Source organism: Ursus maritimus, unplaced genomic scaffold, assembly GCF_017311325.1.
Source record: "Ursus maritimus isolate PB19 unplaced genomic scaffold, ASM1731132v1 scaffold_7, whole genome shotgun sequence".
In the NCBI taxonomy this organism is placed as follows: domain Eukaryota; kingdom Metazoa; phylum Chordata; class Mammalia; order Carnivora; family Ursidae; genus Ursus; species Ursus maritimus.
Window position 1 is genome coordinate 64,904,660 of NW_024426885.1, and position 20,740 is coordinate 64,925,399.

At 37.8% G+C, this 20,740-nt stretch overlaps 1 protein-coding gene across 3 annotated transcripts in view; it reads right to left on the reverse strand.

The window, feature by feature from the left end:
- Nucleotides 1-20,740, reverse strand: part of BICC1 (BicC family RNA binding protein 1) — a 268,534-nt gene that overhangs the window by 38,498 nt on the left and 209,296 nt on the right. For all 3 annotated transcript variants that reach the window (XM_040623916.1, XM_008696275.2, XM_040623917.1), the window contains exon 4: nt 537-616. In XM_040623916.1, the coding sequence (XP_040479850.1) occupies nt 537-616 (80 nt within the window). The remainder of the gene's footprint in view (nt 1-536; nt 617-20,740) is intronic.

The window sequence follows — 20,740 nt, forward strand, 5'->3', positions numbered from 1 at the left end:
ATATAAGTGATTTAGAAGTGTTTACTAGAATAAATTTGCACAAATGAGTATACATTTTTATACATCTAAATTTCCCTATTATCTCTCTAACCTGTACCTGCAGAGAGAGAAAGAACTTACAAGAGAAAGTTGTCAAGTTTCATGCCATGACATACAACTATATAGATCATTCTGGCATTATAAAGGCAAATATGCTAATTCTTCCAAACATCGTTACTTGCCCTATACTAATCAGCATCAATGTCTATTTCTAAAGGTGGCATACACATACAAACACAGACATATGTACTTACATGTACTTACTCACACATGTGTGGGTGTATGTATATATAATATTACTCATTTACCCAGCTTGAGAACCTATTCAAATTTTAAACAGAACTTTACATCCATTGTAGAATCACACATGCTTATTTTAAAACCCACCATTACTTTCTCCTGGCTTTTCTTCTCCAAATGGTTCTTTTCATAACAGCATGAAGTAGCCCTTGCAGAGACAAGGTTCTGACATCTGAGTGTCCTTAACATTCACTTACTTTTGTGTCTAAGACAGACATGATCATTTCCTTGGCCTCCTTAACATCTTCTTTCTTTCCAGAAACCTTAATATGGGGATCTATAAGAAATAAAAAACAAAGGGCTCATATGAAACCCCAAACTCTTCGTTATAAAATTGATGTTACAATATAAGAAAAGAGATTCCATAAGAAACTCAGTATTTGATTCATTCTAGGTGTGTTAACATTGTAATTAAAACAGGAATATGGAAAAATCCCCAAGCTGTGTATGTTTTTCTGTGTGGCCTTCTTCCTTCTGAAAGCTGGCTAAAGCATTTAACTGCAAAAGAAGTTTATCATGTAATTATTTTTTAAACAAGTGAAGAATCTATAAATTCAATTTATTACTTACTACATTCTTGCTACATTCCAAGTCCTGATCTAAGGCTTTAAATGTGTTAACTCATTTAATCTACCCCAGAGCTTTGCAATGTTGTTTCCAGAGGAAATTAAGGCACAGAGCAGTTTAGTAACTTGCCCTAGAAAACCACTCAGAGGCTCATTCATTATAATCCAATGTCTTCCAACTCTGGATCCACACTTTTAAACCATGTGATAACCTAATTCAGAAGGTATCTACAGAATAAAACATTATCTTCATTCAGGAATATTTAATATTTACTCAGAATTAGTGTTAAATGACTATATTTGTATTACTACATGTATTATTTATTACTGTCACAGACTGTTATAAAGGAAAACACTCATTCATTCATTCATTCATTCAGCAAGTATTTTCTGAACCTCTACTATGTACCAGGCACTATTCTAGGGGCTGGAGGATATATCAGTAAAGAAAAAGACCCTTGTCGACATGGAGCTTACAGTCTTGTACAAGGAGACCAAAATGAACCAAATAAACAAATTATCTAATGTATTAGAACACAACTTGCGAAAAGGAGAACAAGACAAAAGGATGAAGAGTACCAGCCATGGGAAGGGGGGTCAGGGTAGAGAAAGTGAGGTCTGAGTAAAAGCTTAAAGGAGGTGAGGCAGTTCGCCAAGCTGGAATCTTCACAGGGAGGGAAACATCACAGCCAAAACTCCGGGTGAGGACGTGTCTCTTCAGTTCTCACTTCTGTCAGGTTTCCAAGTCTCCCCTACAACGGGGTGTTCTCTTACCCCGTGGGTCGGCCTGACAGAAACCAAGACCATCTGGGGTAAGCCAGAAGTTCTATACCATTAGCCTTAGTGATAAAGTGTTACCACTAAAATGATAAAGCTGAGTAACAGAGAGCATCATCACCATCCCTAGTGATGTCAACCTTAGTGTCTGTGTACAACACACCACCTTCTCCGCTGAGTCCTCCCCACACTGAACTACACTTCAGATCAGCAACAGGGTCAGGAAATGTTTGCTGAGCATTTTTTACAATTAACAAGCAGTTCCAACTGGTCCTTCCAAACCATCAATTCTCTAGAATAAGAAAAAAGAATCACCTGGTGGGAATTTTATCAAATTACACATACTTCCCTGATACTATGACTTACCGATCCCCATCCAACAGTCCATTTGAAAATCAATGCCATGATGAGCATGTCATATTCATAAGGTAAAAATGAGCAATTGAAGAGAGGAAGGAAGAGAGGGAAGGAGGGAGGGAGGGAAGGAGGGAGGGAGGGAAGGAGGGAGGAAACCCTGTCCTAAAGCTACAGGCTCTTAAGACCAGGACAGAGCAATCCTAGTCAACAACAATGCCCCACCAAGCTTCAGAGCTCAGGAATGCCTCTGGCCTCCTGGGGAGACATCTAAGCAGCTGTGCTTAATTTGAGTCCGTGCTGTCACCTCCAGTCACCCGCCTCCCCCTGCCCCAGACTGTCTCCCTGGAGTTGCCTTGGCCTTACACTCTTCTTCCTACCCTGTTCTCTAATTCCTCCTCTGAAACTCGCCATGTCACAGGGACACTGTGAAGATGAAAGATCTTAAGATTGGTTTAAACCTTCTAAAATGTTTACGTGTCAGGTATTATTAGGTGACGAACCCAAAAGTAGGGCAAAACGGATGTCAAACAACCTCCAGTGAGTATGGTATCATGTTCACATTGCTTACTCCTTTAGGGCATCCTAACAGGAACCACTTTTTCTCTGTAAGATTCCCACCAACTTTAACATACTTATGTAAACAAAGCATTTTCTTCAATAATTCTTATTATATCCATTATAACTCCTGGAGGCAGTTAACTACATTCAAAATTTTGATCCCAGCTATCTTTGACTTTGGTTTCAATTACTGTCAGCTGACTCTGACGTTAATCTCCACTGAAAACACTTACTACTGGGGGATTAGAACCTGGCACTTCTCAAAACATACCTGATTGCTCTCAATTGTAGCTCTTGCTAAAATATACGTTCCTGGGTCTCCAGGATCCAGTAACCGGCATTTTGTTTGTTTCCCAAGTCATTTTTCAATCACGTATAGGACAGATGAAACCACATAAAAATAATAATTGTAGTGTCCTATGTATTAGCCAAGTATACGTAACATAAAATGGTTCTACAAGGGAAAAATGTATTTTCTTACAAAATAAATTAAGTATTGAGTGGTATGCTAATCTGAAAACCTATTACTTTTACAGGCTGGATAATCACATTAAAATTCCTATGCACCTGTAGAGGGAAGGAAGCCTCAGATCCAAACTACGAAAAATTTTGATTTTCCACCACCTCTGTATCAACAGAACAATAAAATAAAAAGCAAAAGCCTCAATGGAAAATACATTTTATTTCAAAGTGAAAGAGCACCATCTAGTGACCTAAAAATATAAATTATCAATGGACATAGAGATACACACAACACGCATTCACCAACATGTTAATATCAAAAAAGTCTCCAGGACCTAAAGCGGTACTTATTTGGAAAACAGATCTTTAAATAATCAAGTCTCATAAGTATAGAGAAAAACAATCATGACAATATTCTGGTTTAGATTACTAATGTGGCCAATAAGAGTGTCTTCCTCGTTCCCTCCTTTGCCCTTGCTTTTTAAAAGCTATCTACAGCATGTGAGCTCTTATTCCAGGCTGAACTTAATGTGCTTCTTTCAAATCTGAAATTCAGTTCTCTATATTCAGTGAATGTTCTATTTCACAATTTAAATGTATCCTGCAAGGGGCTGAGGTTTTACTCAGACCTATTCTGGAAATATATGATGGAGAAAAGTTATAGGATTAGCTATATTAATAAACATAAAAGAATAAGGCCAGCTATGAAGATTGCTGGAAGATGGCAGAGTAATAGGGAATAAGTGTACAGTCTCCCCCTGCCTCAAAATAATTGCTTTGAAGGACAACTCCAATTTAGGCATGAAAGTTTTGAGATATTTGCTCTAAAAATAGTATCCATTGCTTTATAATCAATCCTCAATCTCTCTAAATACAAGGATTATCTTAATTAGTTTTAAAACTACCACGGTGCCAGACAAGTAGTAGATACTCATTAAACAGTAGGTGAATGGACTGAAGGTGTCCCTGTTTTTGGAAATGGTTACACAGAAGGAGGAGATGGAAATCCACGGGAAGAGCTTAAACTTCATATCTAAGGTGATCATATGTCCTGCACTTCCCAGAACAGTTTTGACTTCAAATTATTTTGATCTCAGTACCTCTATAAAAATACAGAGAACTCTCAGATGTCCATCCAGATTTCTGGTTTTTAGATTCCTGCCCCATCAATCTGTTCACATCTCTGTGGTGTAATCCTATGGAAGAGAGGAAGACCAGATGGTGATCCAACCTTCAAGAAGTTAAATGAAGCTGTGTGGACATGGATAAGAAATGGGTATTTTATATGTGTATACTGCAAAAGAGCTAAACCTTTGAGCAAAAAAGGTTTTTATGACTTCCATATGGAAATTCATAAGGAGTTGATAAGGTAACAATTGTTTTTATAAGAATACATGCTAAAAATCATATTTTCAGTAAAGATACATATTTAGAAGAGTTGGGATGTTTATATGAACTTAAGTGAAGTTTAGTTATGGTTTTAAAAGGGTATCTCTTGGTACTCTGGTTGTACTCTCTGGTTTCCCATCCTGGAAACATTCCCATTCCTGGAAACATTAGTAAAAGTTTTTATTTCCTTTTCCGTCTCTCCTCAAAGCTTAAACCTCCTTTTCATTTCATTCCATTCCTATCCCAGAGCAAAATCTATAGGAAAGACTTATGTCAGCCCTTTCATTGTATTTATTATGCTACAGAAAGTAATGGGTTATTGACATACGATGAATTTAAGCCATCACTGTTCCACCAATGATCTGTTGATAGCACTTTCCTGTCTCCATGACTGAGTGTTGTTGCGAAAAGATTCAACATCAAAAAAATCAAAGCAATGCTTTCATTCTCAGCAGGTTCTCTTGGAGAGAGAAAATAACAGAAAATCCCTTGTTTAACTAAACTGACTCCTCCCACCAATACCCAAAATGGAAGACGTAATATTAGAGTTGCACTTTTGTTTATGGGGAAAAGTTCCACATCATGGCCTGAAATCAAAATGGCTTTGGTACATTTTATGAATGTATATGAAGCTGTCAAACTGGCCTCAAATCCATAAGAAGAGAGCAGTGGACAGAATTCACTTTCTTTTGGCTTAGAGCTCTCTTCACTTTTATTTCAAGTTCTTCCTAAAAAGTCTTAGCCTTTAAACTGTCTAAGAAGAAGGACATTGGCTGGGGCTGGGTCCATCAACAGTGTTAGAAGTGGTCAGGGTTGACAGGAGGAAAGGTATCTCTAACTTCCTCTGAAATTCCCTATAATCACTGAGAATATATCCACAGCCAGCAAGTAGTTGGTTCCAAAGTAGTAACAGGCATTTTTTTTTTAATGAGGAAGACTGTGGCTGCAGGGTAAGGATTTTATCAAACAGACAGTATAAACCAAGACTCAGAAAAAGCCCTAGACATCTCACAGGTACCGGCTGACTTGGATCACATAGGGAAATGCTACGAGAAGCCAGCAGGTATCACGCAGAATGTATTAAAAGTTTGAATGACTGACTCCATAACAGATTCCTTTCACATTGTGGGGAAAATATATAGATTCCACAATTACGATAGTAAGTTCTGAATCAGAAGAAAGTCATAAACAAGATCTGTTACCTTGGAAAAGTCACTGAATCTCTGCAGTAGAGTTTCTTCCATGAGGGAGTTTGGTCAGAACATCATTATACTTTCCAAATAAATCTAAATGTCTTTGGTGTGAAGCAGTACTATAACATTCTTAAATAAAACTAACCTCATAAATAACTTTATTTTCCAAGTTTTTGGTATTTCATGTAAGTAGCTCACCTAAGACATCACAATCTAAATGTTTCCAAGAGCCTCACGCTGTAGGCAGTAAACACAAATGGGGGTCATAGTGATCTGCCATGACCCACAACTGGCTTCGGAGTCAGCAGCTCGGGCTTTCCTCTTGTTTTGCACACCCTAGGAATGTGCAAGTCTGTATCAATATAGGTGAAATTCTGTATTCACTCCACTGGCACTTCCTGAATAACATGCTTGCAGGCACCGAACAAATGCAGTGAAAACCACATATGGAGATGGAGTCTCCTTCAAACCCTCCCGGAGCCACGTCGCGGTTCAAAATTAGATACCTGCCAATCCATGTGCTACTTTGATCCCTTCTCCTTTAAGTTGGCAAGTCACTGCTGATCAACAAAAGTGCATTTGACTCGGTCATGGGGCCATGGCCCGTATTTTTCTGTGAAACGAAAGTTTCCTTCTGACCTCTTGAGAAACAGGCTTTCCTTTTTAAACAAAAATGTTATATACAAGTCATGTAACATACTGATATCACATTTTTAAGTGAACATATATACTTTAGTAAGAGACAGAGAAAACCTGAACTGACTCATTAAACCTTACTGGGAATTATTTTAAAGAAATGAAACAGAATGACAGTAAGTCTATGCATTTTAAGCTGATTTTATAGCCAGTAATATAGACACCAGATTCTTTCAAGGAACGCTCGTTGATGACAAGAATTCTAATAAACTGAGCTAGAATAAGAAGGTGAAGTGTATTTGGAGAGTACGTACAACAACCCAAGCTATAAGTATTGGCTAAATGTTGGAGAGCGGCTATAACACATCAAATATTACAACTGGATCAAGAAAAAACCAAATCTACCTGTTGCAAGCATTCCCTAAATGATCTATGTTGCTTTAGAATAAGGCATAAAATAATCCTTATTTATCTTGTTTTAAAACAGAAAAAAAATCTTCTTCCTAGTCAATTCGAAGAGAAGGGGAATGAGAAGAGAGAGAAATGCAAAAGCAAATGTGTTTTAAAATAAAAAACCTAGTTTTCATGAGAAAAAGATGTTTCCATTGGTACCCATAATCAGTTTACACACCATGATACCCCAGGATAACTTCCTATCAAAACTGCATTTGGCAGAATGAAACTTAATACTCAACAGAGGAAGTGTGTTCCTGACATGATAGTGGCATAACTGACATGACCAAATCAAAAGATAGAAAGTATGACAAGCTCTTCAAGACGCTTCTCAGTTCAACTATTTGGCAATGATTGGAGACGAGGTGCCCTCATCACTGGTAATGAGCACTTTTAGGCGGGTTTTTGCTGAAGGAGAGGGTGCATTCACATACCAACATGGAGCCTACGGGCCCTTCATCAACTAGGTAGAAAAGAGCTATTATCCTTTGAAAATGCACATTTGAAAATTCAAAGCTAGCTGGAAGATACACAAGAACGTTTACTGATAGAATGCCAATATCTCCAATATAATCAGCAATAAAAGCATTCACAATATAATGACAATATGCTCTTCTAATTGTTCTGTGTTGTTTCAACTTGAGGAGGGAATAAGGCATGAGGGAGGGAAGGGGTAAACTGGGCACATGCCTCTTCTTTGTTAAGGCCCCTACGTACCATATCAAAGCCGTTTACGCAGTCAGAAGTTATATGGACTCAGCAAAAACCTAGAAATAATTTCAGAGAAGAAAAATGAAATGCAAACAAAGTATAAAGCAAAATCAAGGCATAACAGGTGAAATAATCAAGAACAGATGGATTTAAGAAGTGTGAGAATCAGAAAAGAGTAAACTACCTTATCTTACAAACCACCTTATCTTACACAGTGTAAGATAACTCCAAGCATAACTGCAGAGTTGCTGTTCAGGCAGAAAGAGGGCAAGAAAAATCCAAAGCACAAGAGAAATCTAGCTCTGGAACATGGAGTGTGGAAAAAGAAAGCTAAAAACACAAAGCCTAACTCATTTACTTTTTGAAGCCTTTTGGCATCCGAGCTTTATATTCCAGAGATAAAGACAAGGATTCTGGCAAGGGGGAAGAAAGGAAATTGAAGTGCCAGGAGGAAATCTGGAATCGTCTGAATGATATGTATGTAACAATTCTACAGAAAGCATCGGCAGTGCTAGGGTTACTGCAAGGGAGGATGGGCACATACGTATGAGCTACAGATGGACGACTCTCGTCACAGTGGCAACAAAGCCCAAGATACAAGGCATGACAAAAACAATAATGCAAGGACCCAGGATGAGGAAGGAGAACCCATACTGAATGGAACAGGAGTCCCAGGCCCATACTCTGTGGTCCGTCTGATGAAGGAGGGAGAGCTGCAGTGGGGATGAAGGCATGTGCCAAGATAAAGCCTCCCCTGGAGACTGTACTGAGATAACAGCAAGTTACGCAAGAATTTCGAGGAGCCAGAAGTGACTAATCGTCATTCTCTCTCCAAGGAATACTGATGTGCACAGTGTACATGGAAGGTCCCAGTGGTATTGCCTGTGGTCTAAACCCAAAGCGCTGTTATCTATGGCCAGGGCAGATTGTTCCTTTTTACAACAGCTGGGACTATTCGTGAAAAATCCTAACACAAAACTGCTGGCTGCCATTACCAAAAAGCAACCATGCATTTAAGTGTTCACACACTTTAGACAAAGGAAGTACCATAAATGAAGACTTGACCACATCATACCACATACACAATCTGTTTGTTTTATTTCCAGCTTACGAAGCGAAGAAATTTAAAACCCAGAAATTCTGTCTTCTGAAGATATCTGAGGCACAATTAAGGATGTATGTAAGAAACAGCAAAACTCTTAGGAATTCAGTCCTAAAAGTAACTTGCCAGCCTGAGACTGGCATAAATATTCTCCACCTTTCTCATCTTTGTTTTAAGATCTAGTGAGAAAGTTTCACAGACTGCACTGAAGAGCAGTTAATTAGGGGTTCACGGGACTCTGGGTATTAAACTGTTTCAAGCTTGTTCAGGGTATCAGGAAAGTTAGTAATTTTCACGAAAACTGGAAGTTACCTAACGTTAAGTAAATGAACATTCAATTACTGGCCAAATGTCTATCTGCCAATCCTTTCTTCGTACTTCCACTTTCTACAGACTAGCTGAAAAGCTGTTAAGAGTCTTTTTATGCATCACACATAGTGAAGACAATTGTCATGTCCCTGTCTTCCACTGTAACATTATTCTGTATATTATTTGTGTCTTTCATACTTTTTTTGAGGACTCTTTGGAGTAAGCTGGAACCAAGGGTCTTAATCTCTTAGTCCTAAGAGAGTCATATCTTCTGAGGCAAAAAATTATAAATTAAATTATCAAATAACTTCAAAATGGTACTTTACTTTTCTTAATAAAAATATCTAAAGTTACCTTGAGGTCTAACAGTTTCTAAATCAGGATTTACTAAACGTGTATCCAAAGGTAATGCTCCTTTGCCCCAGCCCATAGCAACCACCATTCTACTTTCTCCCTTTAAAATTCTAAGTACTAATCTAAGTGGAATCATATAGTATTTGTGAAATTGATCTTATTAAATTGTTTTTCTCTATAAAGAGCCCCTATAAATTAAAAATAAAAAGCGAACTTACACTAATTGTCCCATAGGAAAATAAGCAAAAGGCATGGATAAAGGATTCAACAGAAAAATGGTCAATAAATATATAAACTTGAATAAAGTTTAACCTTACTAAATAAATTTTATTTTATAAAATTGGGGGGGAAACTTTAAATTACAAGGCTAACAGGATATGGTTAGGCAAACTAACATACTTTTGATGGAAATGAAAATTGGTGCAAAATGCCTGAAGAGTAATGAAGTACTGGAAATACTCATAAAGAGTCACAGTACCATCATTTTATTTTAAGGATACACATATATTGAGCAGAGTAAAAAGAAAAACAACGACTAGTGATTACTTTTAAGTAATAAGATCTCGGGTCATTTTTATTTTATTTTATGCTTCAAGCTCCTCTGTATTTTCTACCATGAAAAAGTACACTTTTATAATGTGGAAAAAATACTCATACCTTAAAAGATTATCTGTATCAGTAAAGTCCTGAGATCAAATCACATTCTTATACTTTAAATCTTGTCAAAACTCCTTGTTTTCCAAGCACAATGTTTTAAGAATTCCCTTAAAAATTTAGACCTTTAAAACTGTTAATGACAATGACAAATGTTTTCTCAATTTGAAAAGTTCCTTCTTTCTCATCAGCAGTTCTGTGACAGGCTTTTTGCCATGCAGCTTCTGAACTTTACCTCCCTTTATTTGTTGGGCCATTACCCTTAATATTTTATCCATGTACTTTGGCTCTGAACACAGACTTCCCCAGTGAAAATGGAGCAGGAATATATAATGACAGGGTTAACAGCAGTTGAAAGACATGGTTGGAACAGAGTCCAGATAGTTGGTGAGGACCATATGTTTATGGCCACCACTAACTATACATGGAATTCTTTTAAACATTTATGGCCACATCTCCTTCTTCCTTCAGCAACTGTTTCCAAAACAAATGGAAACAAGAACAATCCTGGTAAGGGGAGTTCAGTGCTCTTTCTTGAAAGAATTCTCCAATGTCCCCATAAGCAAGGACACTTAGAAAAGGATTATTTACGTATCCTTCTCAGGGGGTGATTAAACCACCCATTAATAGAAGTAAATAATAACCTCAAAGGTAGTACCCTCATAACAAACAGCTTCACCAGGATTTCTTTGTCTTCTCAGCAGGGAAGTCCAAGAGTTGAGAATGTACCTGGTTATGCTCCATTAGCTGCTGCCCCAGGGCCCTTCTCCTTGGTTGGCTCTGCCTGGCTCGGTACCCAGGAAGCCAAACCACCGTCTCTGGTAGCAGCTGTGCAGTTCTTTAAGTGCACCTCCACCAAGCACTCCCTTGCCACAGTCTCTTTCCATGGGGCTCCCATAATCCTCTGTCCTCTCCCTGCCTCACAGCCCAGGGGGGATCAGGGCTTCTGGGCTCTTGCCAGTTTCTGTGCCTCATCGCCTGTTAATAACTATTTGCTTATTCTTTTACTCTGTCCTTCATTCGAGTTTATTTAAATCCTGCTTCCTGTCAGACCAAGACTGCTAACACGTTTTCCACCAATTCCTTCTCTTCTCTTGATGAGAAAATGTACAGGGGGTCGGGAATGGTGAAGCAGAGAAGCTCGCATTCAATATTTTTGCTTGTCTCCTTTCTTGGTAAGGCACTTTTACAGGGTAGACTCCATGCCTTATATAGGTTAAGAATAAAATTCCTTAGATCTCAGCAGACACTTTTTTGAAAATATTGATTTCTTCTTATTGTTCACCACAAGTTAACTTCACAACTGTAGCAGAGAACTGGGACAGTTTTCTCTCCCTTCCTTCATCCCTCCCTCCCCCCCTTCATCTCTCTGTCCTCCTTCTCCCTGATCCCAGAGGCTGTTATGCAAATGTATTTTTATCATACGGTCATGTTTATTCTGGTACATTACTGGAAGTATCTTGGCACCTTCAGATATTCCTTGATAAATGTGTTGTAATGTTTATAGGACCTTTGAGAAATATGTGTGGATTCAGCAGCATTAAAAAATTTCTTTAATATTTTCTTGGCTTCCATACAACTTTTTACCTCTAAAGGCATTTGTTTGTATGTTCCCCAGAAAACACTGTTTTAACTATATACGTACATCTTTTTGTGCCAATTTCAAATCTTAGGAAGTGGGATTTCTGCAAACCACTAAGTCATTCTAAAGTCAGAGTTTCTTTTTTTTAACTAATTAATTTATTTTTTACTGTTAACATATAATGTATTATTTGTTTCAGGGGTACAGGTTAAAGTCAGAGTTTCTTCCTGAAGCAGGGGAGGTCTATGGATCATCTTTGTGGGGCTGGTGAACCTGCCTCTAATTGCATTCAAAGACTGTACATATGCATTGGTAAGTTTTTCTGAACGGGTATATATACAGATTCTCAAAAAAACAAACAGTTGAGAAGTCTTCATCTAAGCAGAAGGAATTTTTTAAAGACATTAAGAGAGCACATTTTAAAATACTTTAAGGATTCAATTTTGGTTTGGCATTACTGCAAACTGATATTAGTCTTCTATTCAGAAATGTTCAACAATTACGTTTTGAGGCATAATTTCAGCAGTTATATTTAAAACATGAAAGCTAACCAAAAAGATGACACCAAGTTTGTGTTCATCATCACTTTCTTTCAGTTATTCTAAGAGACACAGGAGAAAGTAGTAACAGAAAGAATGGAAGGTCGTGAAAGAAGCCACACTTGAATTAAGTTGATTCCTTAAAAAAAAAAATTCTACATATTGTATTAGAGTAAAAATCCTGGAACTTTTATCATTCTGCTACAGAAATAGATCTTTATTCAACAGATGATATAAAATCTTGTTTCAGAACATCCCCTACATATACCAAAGAACTTCGGAGCTGGAATGAACAAAGTTCTAGTCTTCCTTCCCTTCCTTCATCAATGTTCATGGAGTGTTCACCAGAATGGGCCAGCCACATCCCACAAAGTCCAGTCACTGTGGTGAGGACACCTCAGTCAGAGCCAGGTAGGTGACCACAGATCTTAAAACCTCCCGATTCGCAGCATGCCTTCCTCCAAATGTCACCTAGACTTGCTGCATTTGTAGTGACGGAAAGTGTGCGTTTCACAAAAAGCAAGTTAGTTGTTAACAATAATTTCCAAAACCCATCCTTCTCATCATAAACCTTTCATGATTTCCCAACTTTATAGAATTAAAAGTTCTAATTGTTTGTTGTGGTTCCCAAAGCCCTCATGATCAGGATCGTACCCAGCTGTTCAGCTTTCACTTCCCTTCATTCCCTTCAGATAACCTCCACTACGACCAAACATAAACACTCCCCATTGCACCAACATGTCTTATGGCTTCTTATCCCCATATCTCTGTGCCTGAAGCCATCCAACACTGTACTGTTTTCACTTTTGGCTCAGTCCGTCCAATCCTCACCCCCTTAAGGTCAATCCAAATGTCACATTTTACCAGGTCCCTCCAGAGCAATATTAATCTCTGCAGGCTTCTCTTATCACTGCCCCTTCCTCAGACAGAAGTATGAGGTCAGTCCTCAGTCCGCTATCACATGTACCCTAATACCCACATACCTACCGTTAAGTCTGCAGTGTTCTTGATCTCATGGAAACCACCATGTCCAGCTTTTACATCTTTCACAGAACATACTATTTACTGTATCTTTAAATTAGATAAGCATCTGAATTTCCCAAGAGTAACTGATACCTGCTTCCTGGTCTTTTTATGCATTTACCCCCTCCTCTGCTGTACTCAAGAGCCCACCCCCCGCAGCACCCACAACAGCCCTTCCAACTCTGGCACAACTATCAACTAGGCTCCCGATCATTTTGTCTTTGGGCATTCACCCCTACTTTCCTCAGCTCCTCCTTCTATGAACTGATAGTAAGTGAAGCAACTTTAATTTTCTGAATCTTCGATCTCTGCCACAGGTTATGGAGTAAAGTGGGTGTCCATACACACGGATAGTTGTGAGAGTAAGTGGGATAACACCATGGCTTAGCACCGTGTCCTTATCACAGTCAGTACTCTATAATGTTAGCTATTATTAATGAATGGAGGATTACCATTCTACCTCTTCTCTAGACATATTCTTATTTGCTCTTACCTCTTTTAGAGATGTGCTCTGATTTAGCAGAGTCCAACGGGTCTATATAACCTCTAGATCCCCCTGATAAAGCTGCCTAAGACAGCATTTGTGACAGCATCACAGACACTCACAGCCGGTGCACAGTGACTCTGAACAACCAACCCCCCAGAGCCTTCTCACATCACCTGGGGTTTAGCCCTGCATTTCCCCTCCCCAGACAGTCCCATCAAGGGCAAACAACTTTTCTTTGTAACTGCAGTTTTAGTATAAACTGTATTAAAATGTCTCAGATTAGCTTTATTCTGTTAGTGTCGCTGTTTTTGTTTTGTTTTGTTTTGTTTGTTTTTTAATGGGAAACTCCTACCAGACTATTAGTATTATTTTCACAGAGAGACATATGATAAGCGAGAATATGACAAACTGTTATTCCTGCTTTTTAGAGAAATTTTTATATGCAATTTGACATTTGATACGTTTATTTTCCCTCACTTTTTAAGGAGTATTAGGAATGTTCAACATATCAGCATGGTAACTCCTTGATGAAGATAGGTTTTCTCTGTAGTTCGTGAGAGGAAAATATTTGAAAAGAGAAAAGGAATAAAAATGGAATGTATTTACTTTTGTTATCACCTCAGTATTCCTCTCAAAAAAAAAAAAAAAAGAAAAGAAAAAAAAGGAAGAAAAATATTAGATTAAGGCCACAATAAGAATTCTAAAATCTGAAAATCAAGACTAATTTAGCATAATCTATAACATCTCTACAATATGTATTTTCACAGCACAACATCTCAATGATACTTGCATATTAGAAACTACGATAAAGGTATTTTAGGCAAGATCTCTAAAAAAAATTAAACTGGGTCATATTTGCTAAATATTATAAAAGACTGCTTGGAAAATTTTAAGGAATTTTTACTTTGCAATTTTAATTTAAAACTTAAGAACTGATTTAAATAGCTCTGAATGAACATATAATGAAGACATGTAAATTTGAAACACTTTGTAGTCCAGCTTTCAAACTTTTTTTCAAAAGCTCACACAATTCGGTATGCAAGTCCTCAGCCCCTGCTACTTAAATACCTCCTATTTTGCTGCCCATGTCTAGGAATTGAGGCCCCAAATATTAAATACTTTGGGATCTTTAGCTCCCTCACTGTTAAGATATAAACAGGGTGTAGTTAGTGAAGTACAGTGTATGACGGGAGAACCTCACAGTAAATTGCCACCAACGATCACAAAAATGTTTTCCAAAGAAAAGTAACAATTACTGAGTCCTGGAGTTCAGGACTGATCATGTGAACACAGTTGGGCCAACAGCAGTTAAGAGAACACTAGTTAAAATCAAAGAATATACATACGGGACATGCTACTTATATTCATAACGGTATAAAATTCTTCCCTAACGAAATATGGGTGTGAAAGGTGAGGTTCCTCTGAAAATGATATGCTTTCATTGTTGAAAACATATCTTATGCCTCCTTCAGTTGATAATTCTAAGATGATCCAAATTTTACTCTGATTTACATCACTAAAAAATGAAAATGTGTATGCTAAGACAGTGAAACATTTTCTTGCCCTCCCGCCCACTTACTCTCCCCACTCGATTTTCAAGGGAACAATAAATCAAAACACTACAAGTATGGGGTCATTCTTGCACTGCATTATTCCAGCAAGCTCCAACTTTCCCACCAGGCAATGCCCCTACCATTGCCCCCAACTCCCACCCCACGGCGCTGTGTCCAAGACCAGGTTTGGCCTTAATCTGGTTCACAGATTGATTTTTCTTGGAACATAGCAGCATGAGGCTCTTCTGCAACTACCAGACACTAAGTGGTAATATAATTGGAGAGGAGGACCACTATCCTGCCAGAAATGATCGAGATTTTCAAACCAGCAGGAGGCAGCTTTGGGGGTAAGACTGGAGGGGTGACTAAGAACTGAACTGAGTCAAATGGGAATATTTCTGTGCTGCATCCAGTAACAGAATGCACACTCTAATGTTATTACAGACTGGAAAGATTTCATATGCCCTGTGGACTAACTTTATTGTGTGCCGGGAAAAGAGAGGGTATTTGGATTCACTGGCAGATTTCAACAGATCTACGCTTCCCTGTAACACCTGCTTTTGTTGATTAAATTTTAATAAGACTTTTTCTCTTAATAGGGTCAGTTCTTAATAGGGTGAGAGGAGAAATACAATTGGCATCAGCTTTTCTGACATGACTATTAGCAAGTACAAAAGTATCAGAAGTATCCTTCTAGAGCAGGAGAAAAAGTATATTCCCCTCTGGGTCCTTATCTTAGAATCCAAAATTTTAGTCGGAGAAAAGTCAAAATGCTTCATTTGTGCTCTGACCTACCTGCATTGTTGCTTAGATAAGTTTTCACATTTTCATCATTAACGGGATTCCCATGTCCTTGGTGGAGAGCATGTTTTAGGGTTCACATTGGCATGTATTATGTGCAACCTCATTAACATGAATGTCACTACTTCACAACATGAACGTTTTGAGTTAGGCTGGGATGTATTACCTCTCTTTGGAAATGAAGAAAGTGCTTGATAAGTAAATTAATGTAAATAAAAATGTCTGGACAAAAGAAGTGCTGTTCAAACACCACCAGGTCCTTTAGAAGTCGAATTTGTAACATTTTAAACCACATAGTAACCTATAAAATCATATAACTAATCATGAACTTGTCTCCCCAGGAATGTTAGGCCATAATTTGGTTATGTAATCCACGGGAAGGAAAGAAAACTTTCTTCTAATAACAGCCTTTGCATTCAGATTCAGTGACACAGGTATCACTTGGATTATCGGAGATCAGTAATGACTGACTGAAATGTTTGTTCTCATATATAATCTGTTGGTTATTCCGAGTCACACGGTTGAACTTGCCCAAGTTTAGTACTCCACTTTCATTTCCTCAGTGTTCCTGAATTTCATCCCACTGATTTTATGCTTTTATCTCCATCAGGCAAGGATTACAGAAAATTAAAGGTATAAAATTTAAAACCAACTCCTTTTCCTGTTCTAAGAGGAAAAAAGTGGGAAATGCACAACCTGGAACAGAAAATGGAAATTACTGATCAATTTCAAGGCTGTGTGTTTCTCTCCCCAGAGCCAGGGGTGGGTTTTATGCTGACTCCGATTTTCTGCCCTTCTGCTGTATCAGCATATACGCATGTATCACCTTCTTCACTTTCTATATGCTTTTACAGCATTTACTTCTTTCCTTTTTTAACCACAAGTGAATTCCAGGTCCCGTCCAAGTTAATGGATCTCTCTGCCAATAAGGTACCCGGAAAGGATACAGACAGCATTCCACGTAGAGAATTTTCTCCATAGTCATATAAACCAGATTTTTTCCACTTCTGCTGCTCAGTCTAAGGTGTCTGGGTATGTAAACTGAATTATTATGGATCCTTGATGGAATTGTGTTTCTGGCAATTTTCAGTAATTTCTAGCTCTTTTGGTTTGATCATTTGTCTAATTAAACATTCAAAAGCCTAATGTAGGCAACTAGTTATTATCAGGTATGAGTGCTGGTTCTGCTGATGTGAACTCAGTTTCCTCACTCTTAAAATGGTTTTGATAATACTATTTCATAGTAAGTGCTTAGTAAACACTAGTACGTATTACTGCACCTGTATCTTCTGGGGGCCCCGAAACAGCACTACACTTAAACTTTGAGTCTTCATTTGGTATTCCTTCCAGTCTCTTTTCCTGCTTCTCTTCCTCTGTTCCCAGGGTACCCCTTTGGCACTCTTGTCATTTACCAGGATAATCCATCGACTCATGCAGCTTTAACTCCCATCCAATACTCTGATGTTTTCCAATTCCAGTTTTCCAACCCTGGTCTCTCTGTAGTCCCAGACACCCAGTAAACTTCTCATTATCCTTACTCTCTTCAATTTCAACATGGCAGGCCCAAAATCTGTTACTGTCCTCTATCCTTCTGGCAGAAATGGGGATCTCCACAGTTTAGACAGGAAGCATGTGATCTTGTCTCACTTTAATGCAAACACTGGTCTGTGCTCAGAACTAAACCCCTCCTGAATCTCTCCCATGTGAGTAATTCAACTTCAGCAGTACTGGCCAGGGAGGCACTGTCCATTATTAGGAATCAACATGCTTTTTTTTTTTTTTCTTTGAAAAATTCCAAAATTTATTGGGTTCACTTATATGTGAAACATTTTCTTCTTCCATCTAACCCCGATTTAACTTGTCATTTGAGATGGTGTCTTGGGAAAAGCTCAGGGTTACACTCTCATAATTTTTGAATCGCCTTTTTAAGTTGACCACCCCAAGCTATCAGCTACATTGGCTGGTGCCTAAACAATATGAAAAAGAAAAGAAGAGAAGAAAAGAGAAAAGGAAAGGAAAGAAAATTAAAAGTAACATATATTTTGGGCAATAACTTTTCCCAAAGTCTCCAATATTTTTAAAGTAACTACTATATCTTTTCAGGGTTTATTCATTATTGAAAGACTCTACTATTTTTATCCCTGATAGAGATGGTCATGATTGTAAAAGTTTGAGGATGTGACAGAACTGCATCTGGGTAGAAGGAAAATCATGTCACATTAATAATTCAACACTCAGTGGTTTCCCCATTCTTCCCTCATTCACAAAGGTAAAAAGATCATAGGGTCTTGAACATAACACAGCTGTCTGTATATATGTAAATGGCTTTACATTTAGAACCTATGAAATCCTAATAGACTCTCTATTCTAATTGAGTCTCACCAATATATGGAGATGTGCTGTAGCAATGAAGAATGTGCTGAGTGTCCTTTGTTTAGGAAGAAATTCCTCAAGCACTATAAAGTACCTGTAAGGCTAATCTGGAAAGAGATTAAAACTCCTTGTTTTTTAAGGTTTCCGAAGTACACTTGCAAGTTTGACCAATGCCTGTTAAGTTCCATCTCACAATAAAAGCTATGTCAATTGCCACATAAAGAAAATTTTGAAAAGAGAACGCACAGAAGCTTAATGCCATGTATATCACCTGGCAGTGAAATGGCCTGTTACAACAACAAATCCACTCATTTAACTGGGCCTTTCCTGCACCGGGGCCAACTCAGCCCCAGAGCTTATGAAGAGAAACGCTGGCCACTTTATAATCTATTCCTCTTTCTTTTACCATATAATGTAGAAAAAGAAAACAAAATTGACTGCATTTTTGGCCAGCTACTACTATATAATGTATCATGTAAAACCTTATGGATCTTGATTTTGGCACTTCCACTGCATGCTTAAACTTTTTTTTTTTTTTCCCCTGTATTCAGCAAACCTGACAACTGCATTCTCTAATATGCCACAGACATTCCCATCAAGCTTGGCTGCAAATCAAATCTCAGTGTCTGACCATATTTCCTCAAATCGGTGGCACCTCTTTTATTCTCTTGTTTTGTTCTCTTCAAGTTTCCATAATTTTTGTTTTTCTGTGTTTGTACATTCTTCAGCTTTCACTTCGTTGGCCTTGAATCTGATCAGCTCTGTGAGTCTCCTGGCCACAAATCTCTATTAGTGGGAAGGAGCTGGCCCATGCAAGGGTGGGTGTGTGGCATGTGCAGGCTCTTCCCTACGTAAATCAACGACAAACACATGTGGGGAAACTAGTGTCATGAGGGAAAGCGGTGCCAAGTTACAATGATCATCTGAAAAGGAGTTTGGTTTCAAATTGAAACCCAGATTCACACCTATAAAACAAAGTGAACTTCTACAACTTGACCTATTTTCATCTGACTTTAGGCTCCCATTTCTTTCTTGATAGAAATGTTTCATAAGAATTTTTTCCTACAAAAATCGTTATGGAAGTGGTTGCTTTTATTAGTGACTGATAAGAACTTCAAACCCATCAGTTCTTGAAATGTATTCATGAAAAAGATTATACAGATACAGGCTTTTAGTTATGGAATAAATAAGTCACAGAAATTAAAGTACAGCAAAGAGAATATACGGCCAATGATATTGTAATAACGACGTATGGGGACAGATGGTAGCTGTCACACTTGTGGTGAACACAGCATAATGGATAAACTTGTCAAATAACCGTTGTACAACTGAAACTAATGTAACATTGTGTGTCACCCGTACTCAAAAAAAAAAAAAAAAGAAAGAAAAAAAAGTTTATATAGGCACTTACTCTAGACTCCTGGAAGATGACGGTACACTCCCAAGAATCAAAGATTCCCAGGCCAATGCTTGCTTTGCAATCTCCAGAAGAGGAGCCCAAATCACCTCCTTCTTTTATTTTTTTCTTTTACACAGACTTAAGGAATCAGCGTCCTGAACTATTAGCTGTCCATTCTCAACAACCCCTATCTGGAGGAGCATCTCCTTTTTCCAGCTGTATTATAACACTGAATTACAAATACTTCTACATTTTTCTAAGAACTTTATCAAAATAGAGACAGACAAAACTAATTAACACACGAGGGAAATCAAAATAAACCATCTGTAAAGCTCTATTTTGTGGGGTATCTTTGCCGGTTCCTTTTTTAAAATTTATTTTAAAAAAAATTTTTTATTATGTTAGTCACCATACTATGTGTATGTCATCATTAGTGTTTGATGTAGTGTTCCATGACTCATTGTTTGCATATAACACCCAGTTCCTTTAAATGGAAATTGATTTAGGCCTCAGGGAGCTTAAAGTCTTTAGCTGACCCATTTCTCAGTGTTTCTCTCATGTAAATTTTACATCTTGTCACTGCCCCCCACCTCCCGCAGGATTGGTATACCTCCTCTTTCAATGAGAAAGGAATCAACTTTCTTCCCATCACCATCCCTCTCTGCAGACACTACTACTAAGATAGAGGGACCTCATCTGTATCTCAGCATTGTTTAGTTTCACACAAACTTATTATCCCTTCATAAATTTTTTGTCTCTTATCTTATAAAATCTTAAATCATACCCTTAAAGAACAAACTTTACATTTTTATAAAGCAAATGAAGCCGTCTTCGTCTGAAAGAAATTAAAATAAACTTTGTCTTTCAGGAAATAACCAAAAGCCAATGTGTGATTTCTCGACCAGTTCTGGTACCATCAAATGTTATTTCTATCATTCATAGCTAATACAAGAAAATAAGCAATGGATAACTGAATATAAGAGAAAACTACACATCGTTTGGAAAATACCTTTCCAGGTTCTCTGATTCTACCCTTCCATTGTCTTTGAACTATTTTATAACTCTTTAAATTTTATGTAGCTGGGAGCAAAATAAATGTTGCAAACAGACATGCAAATAAACT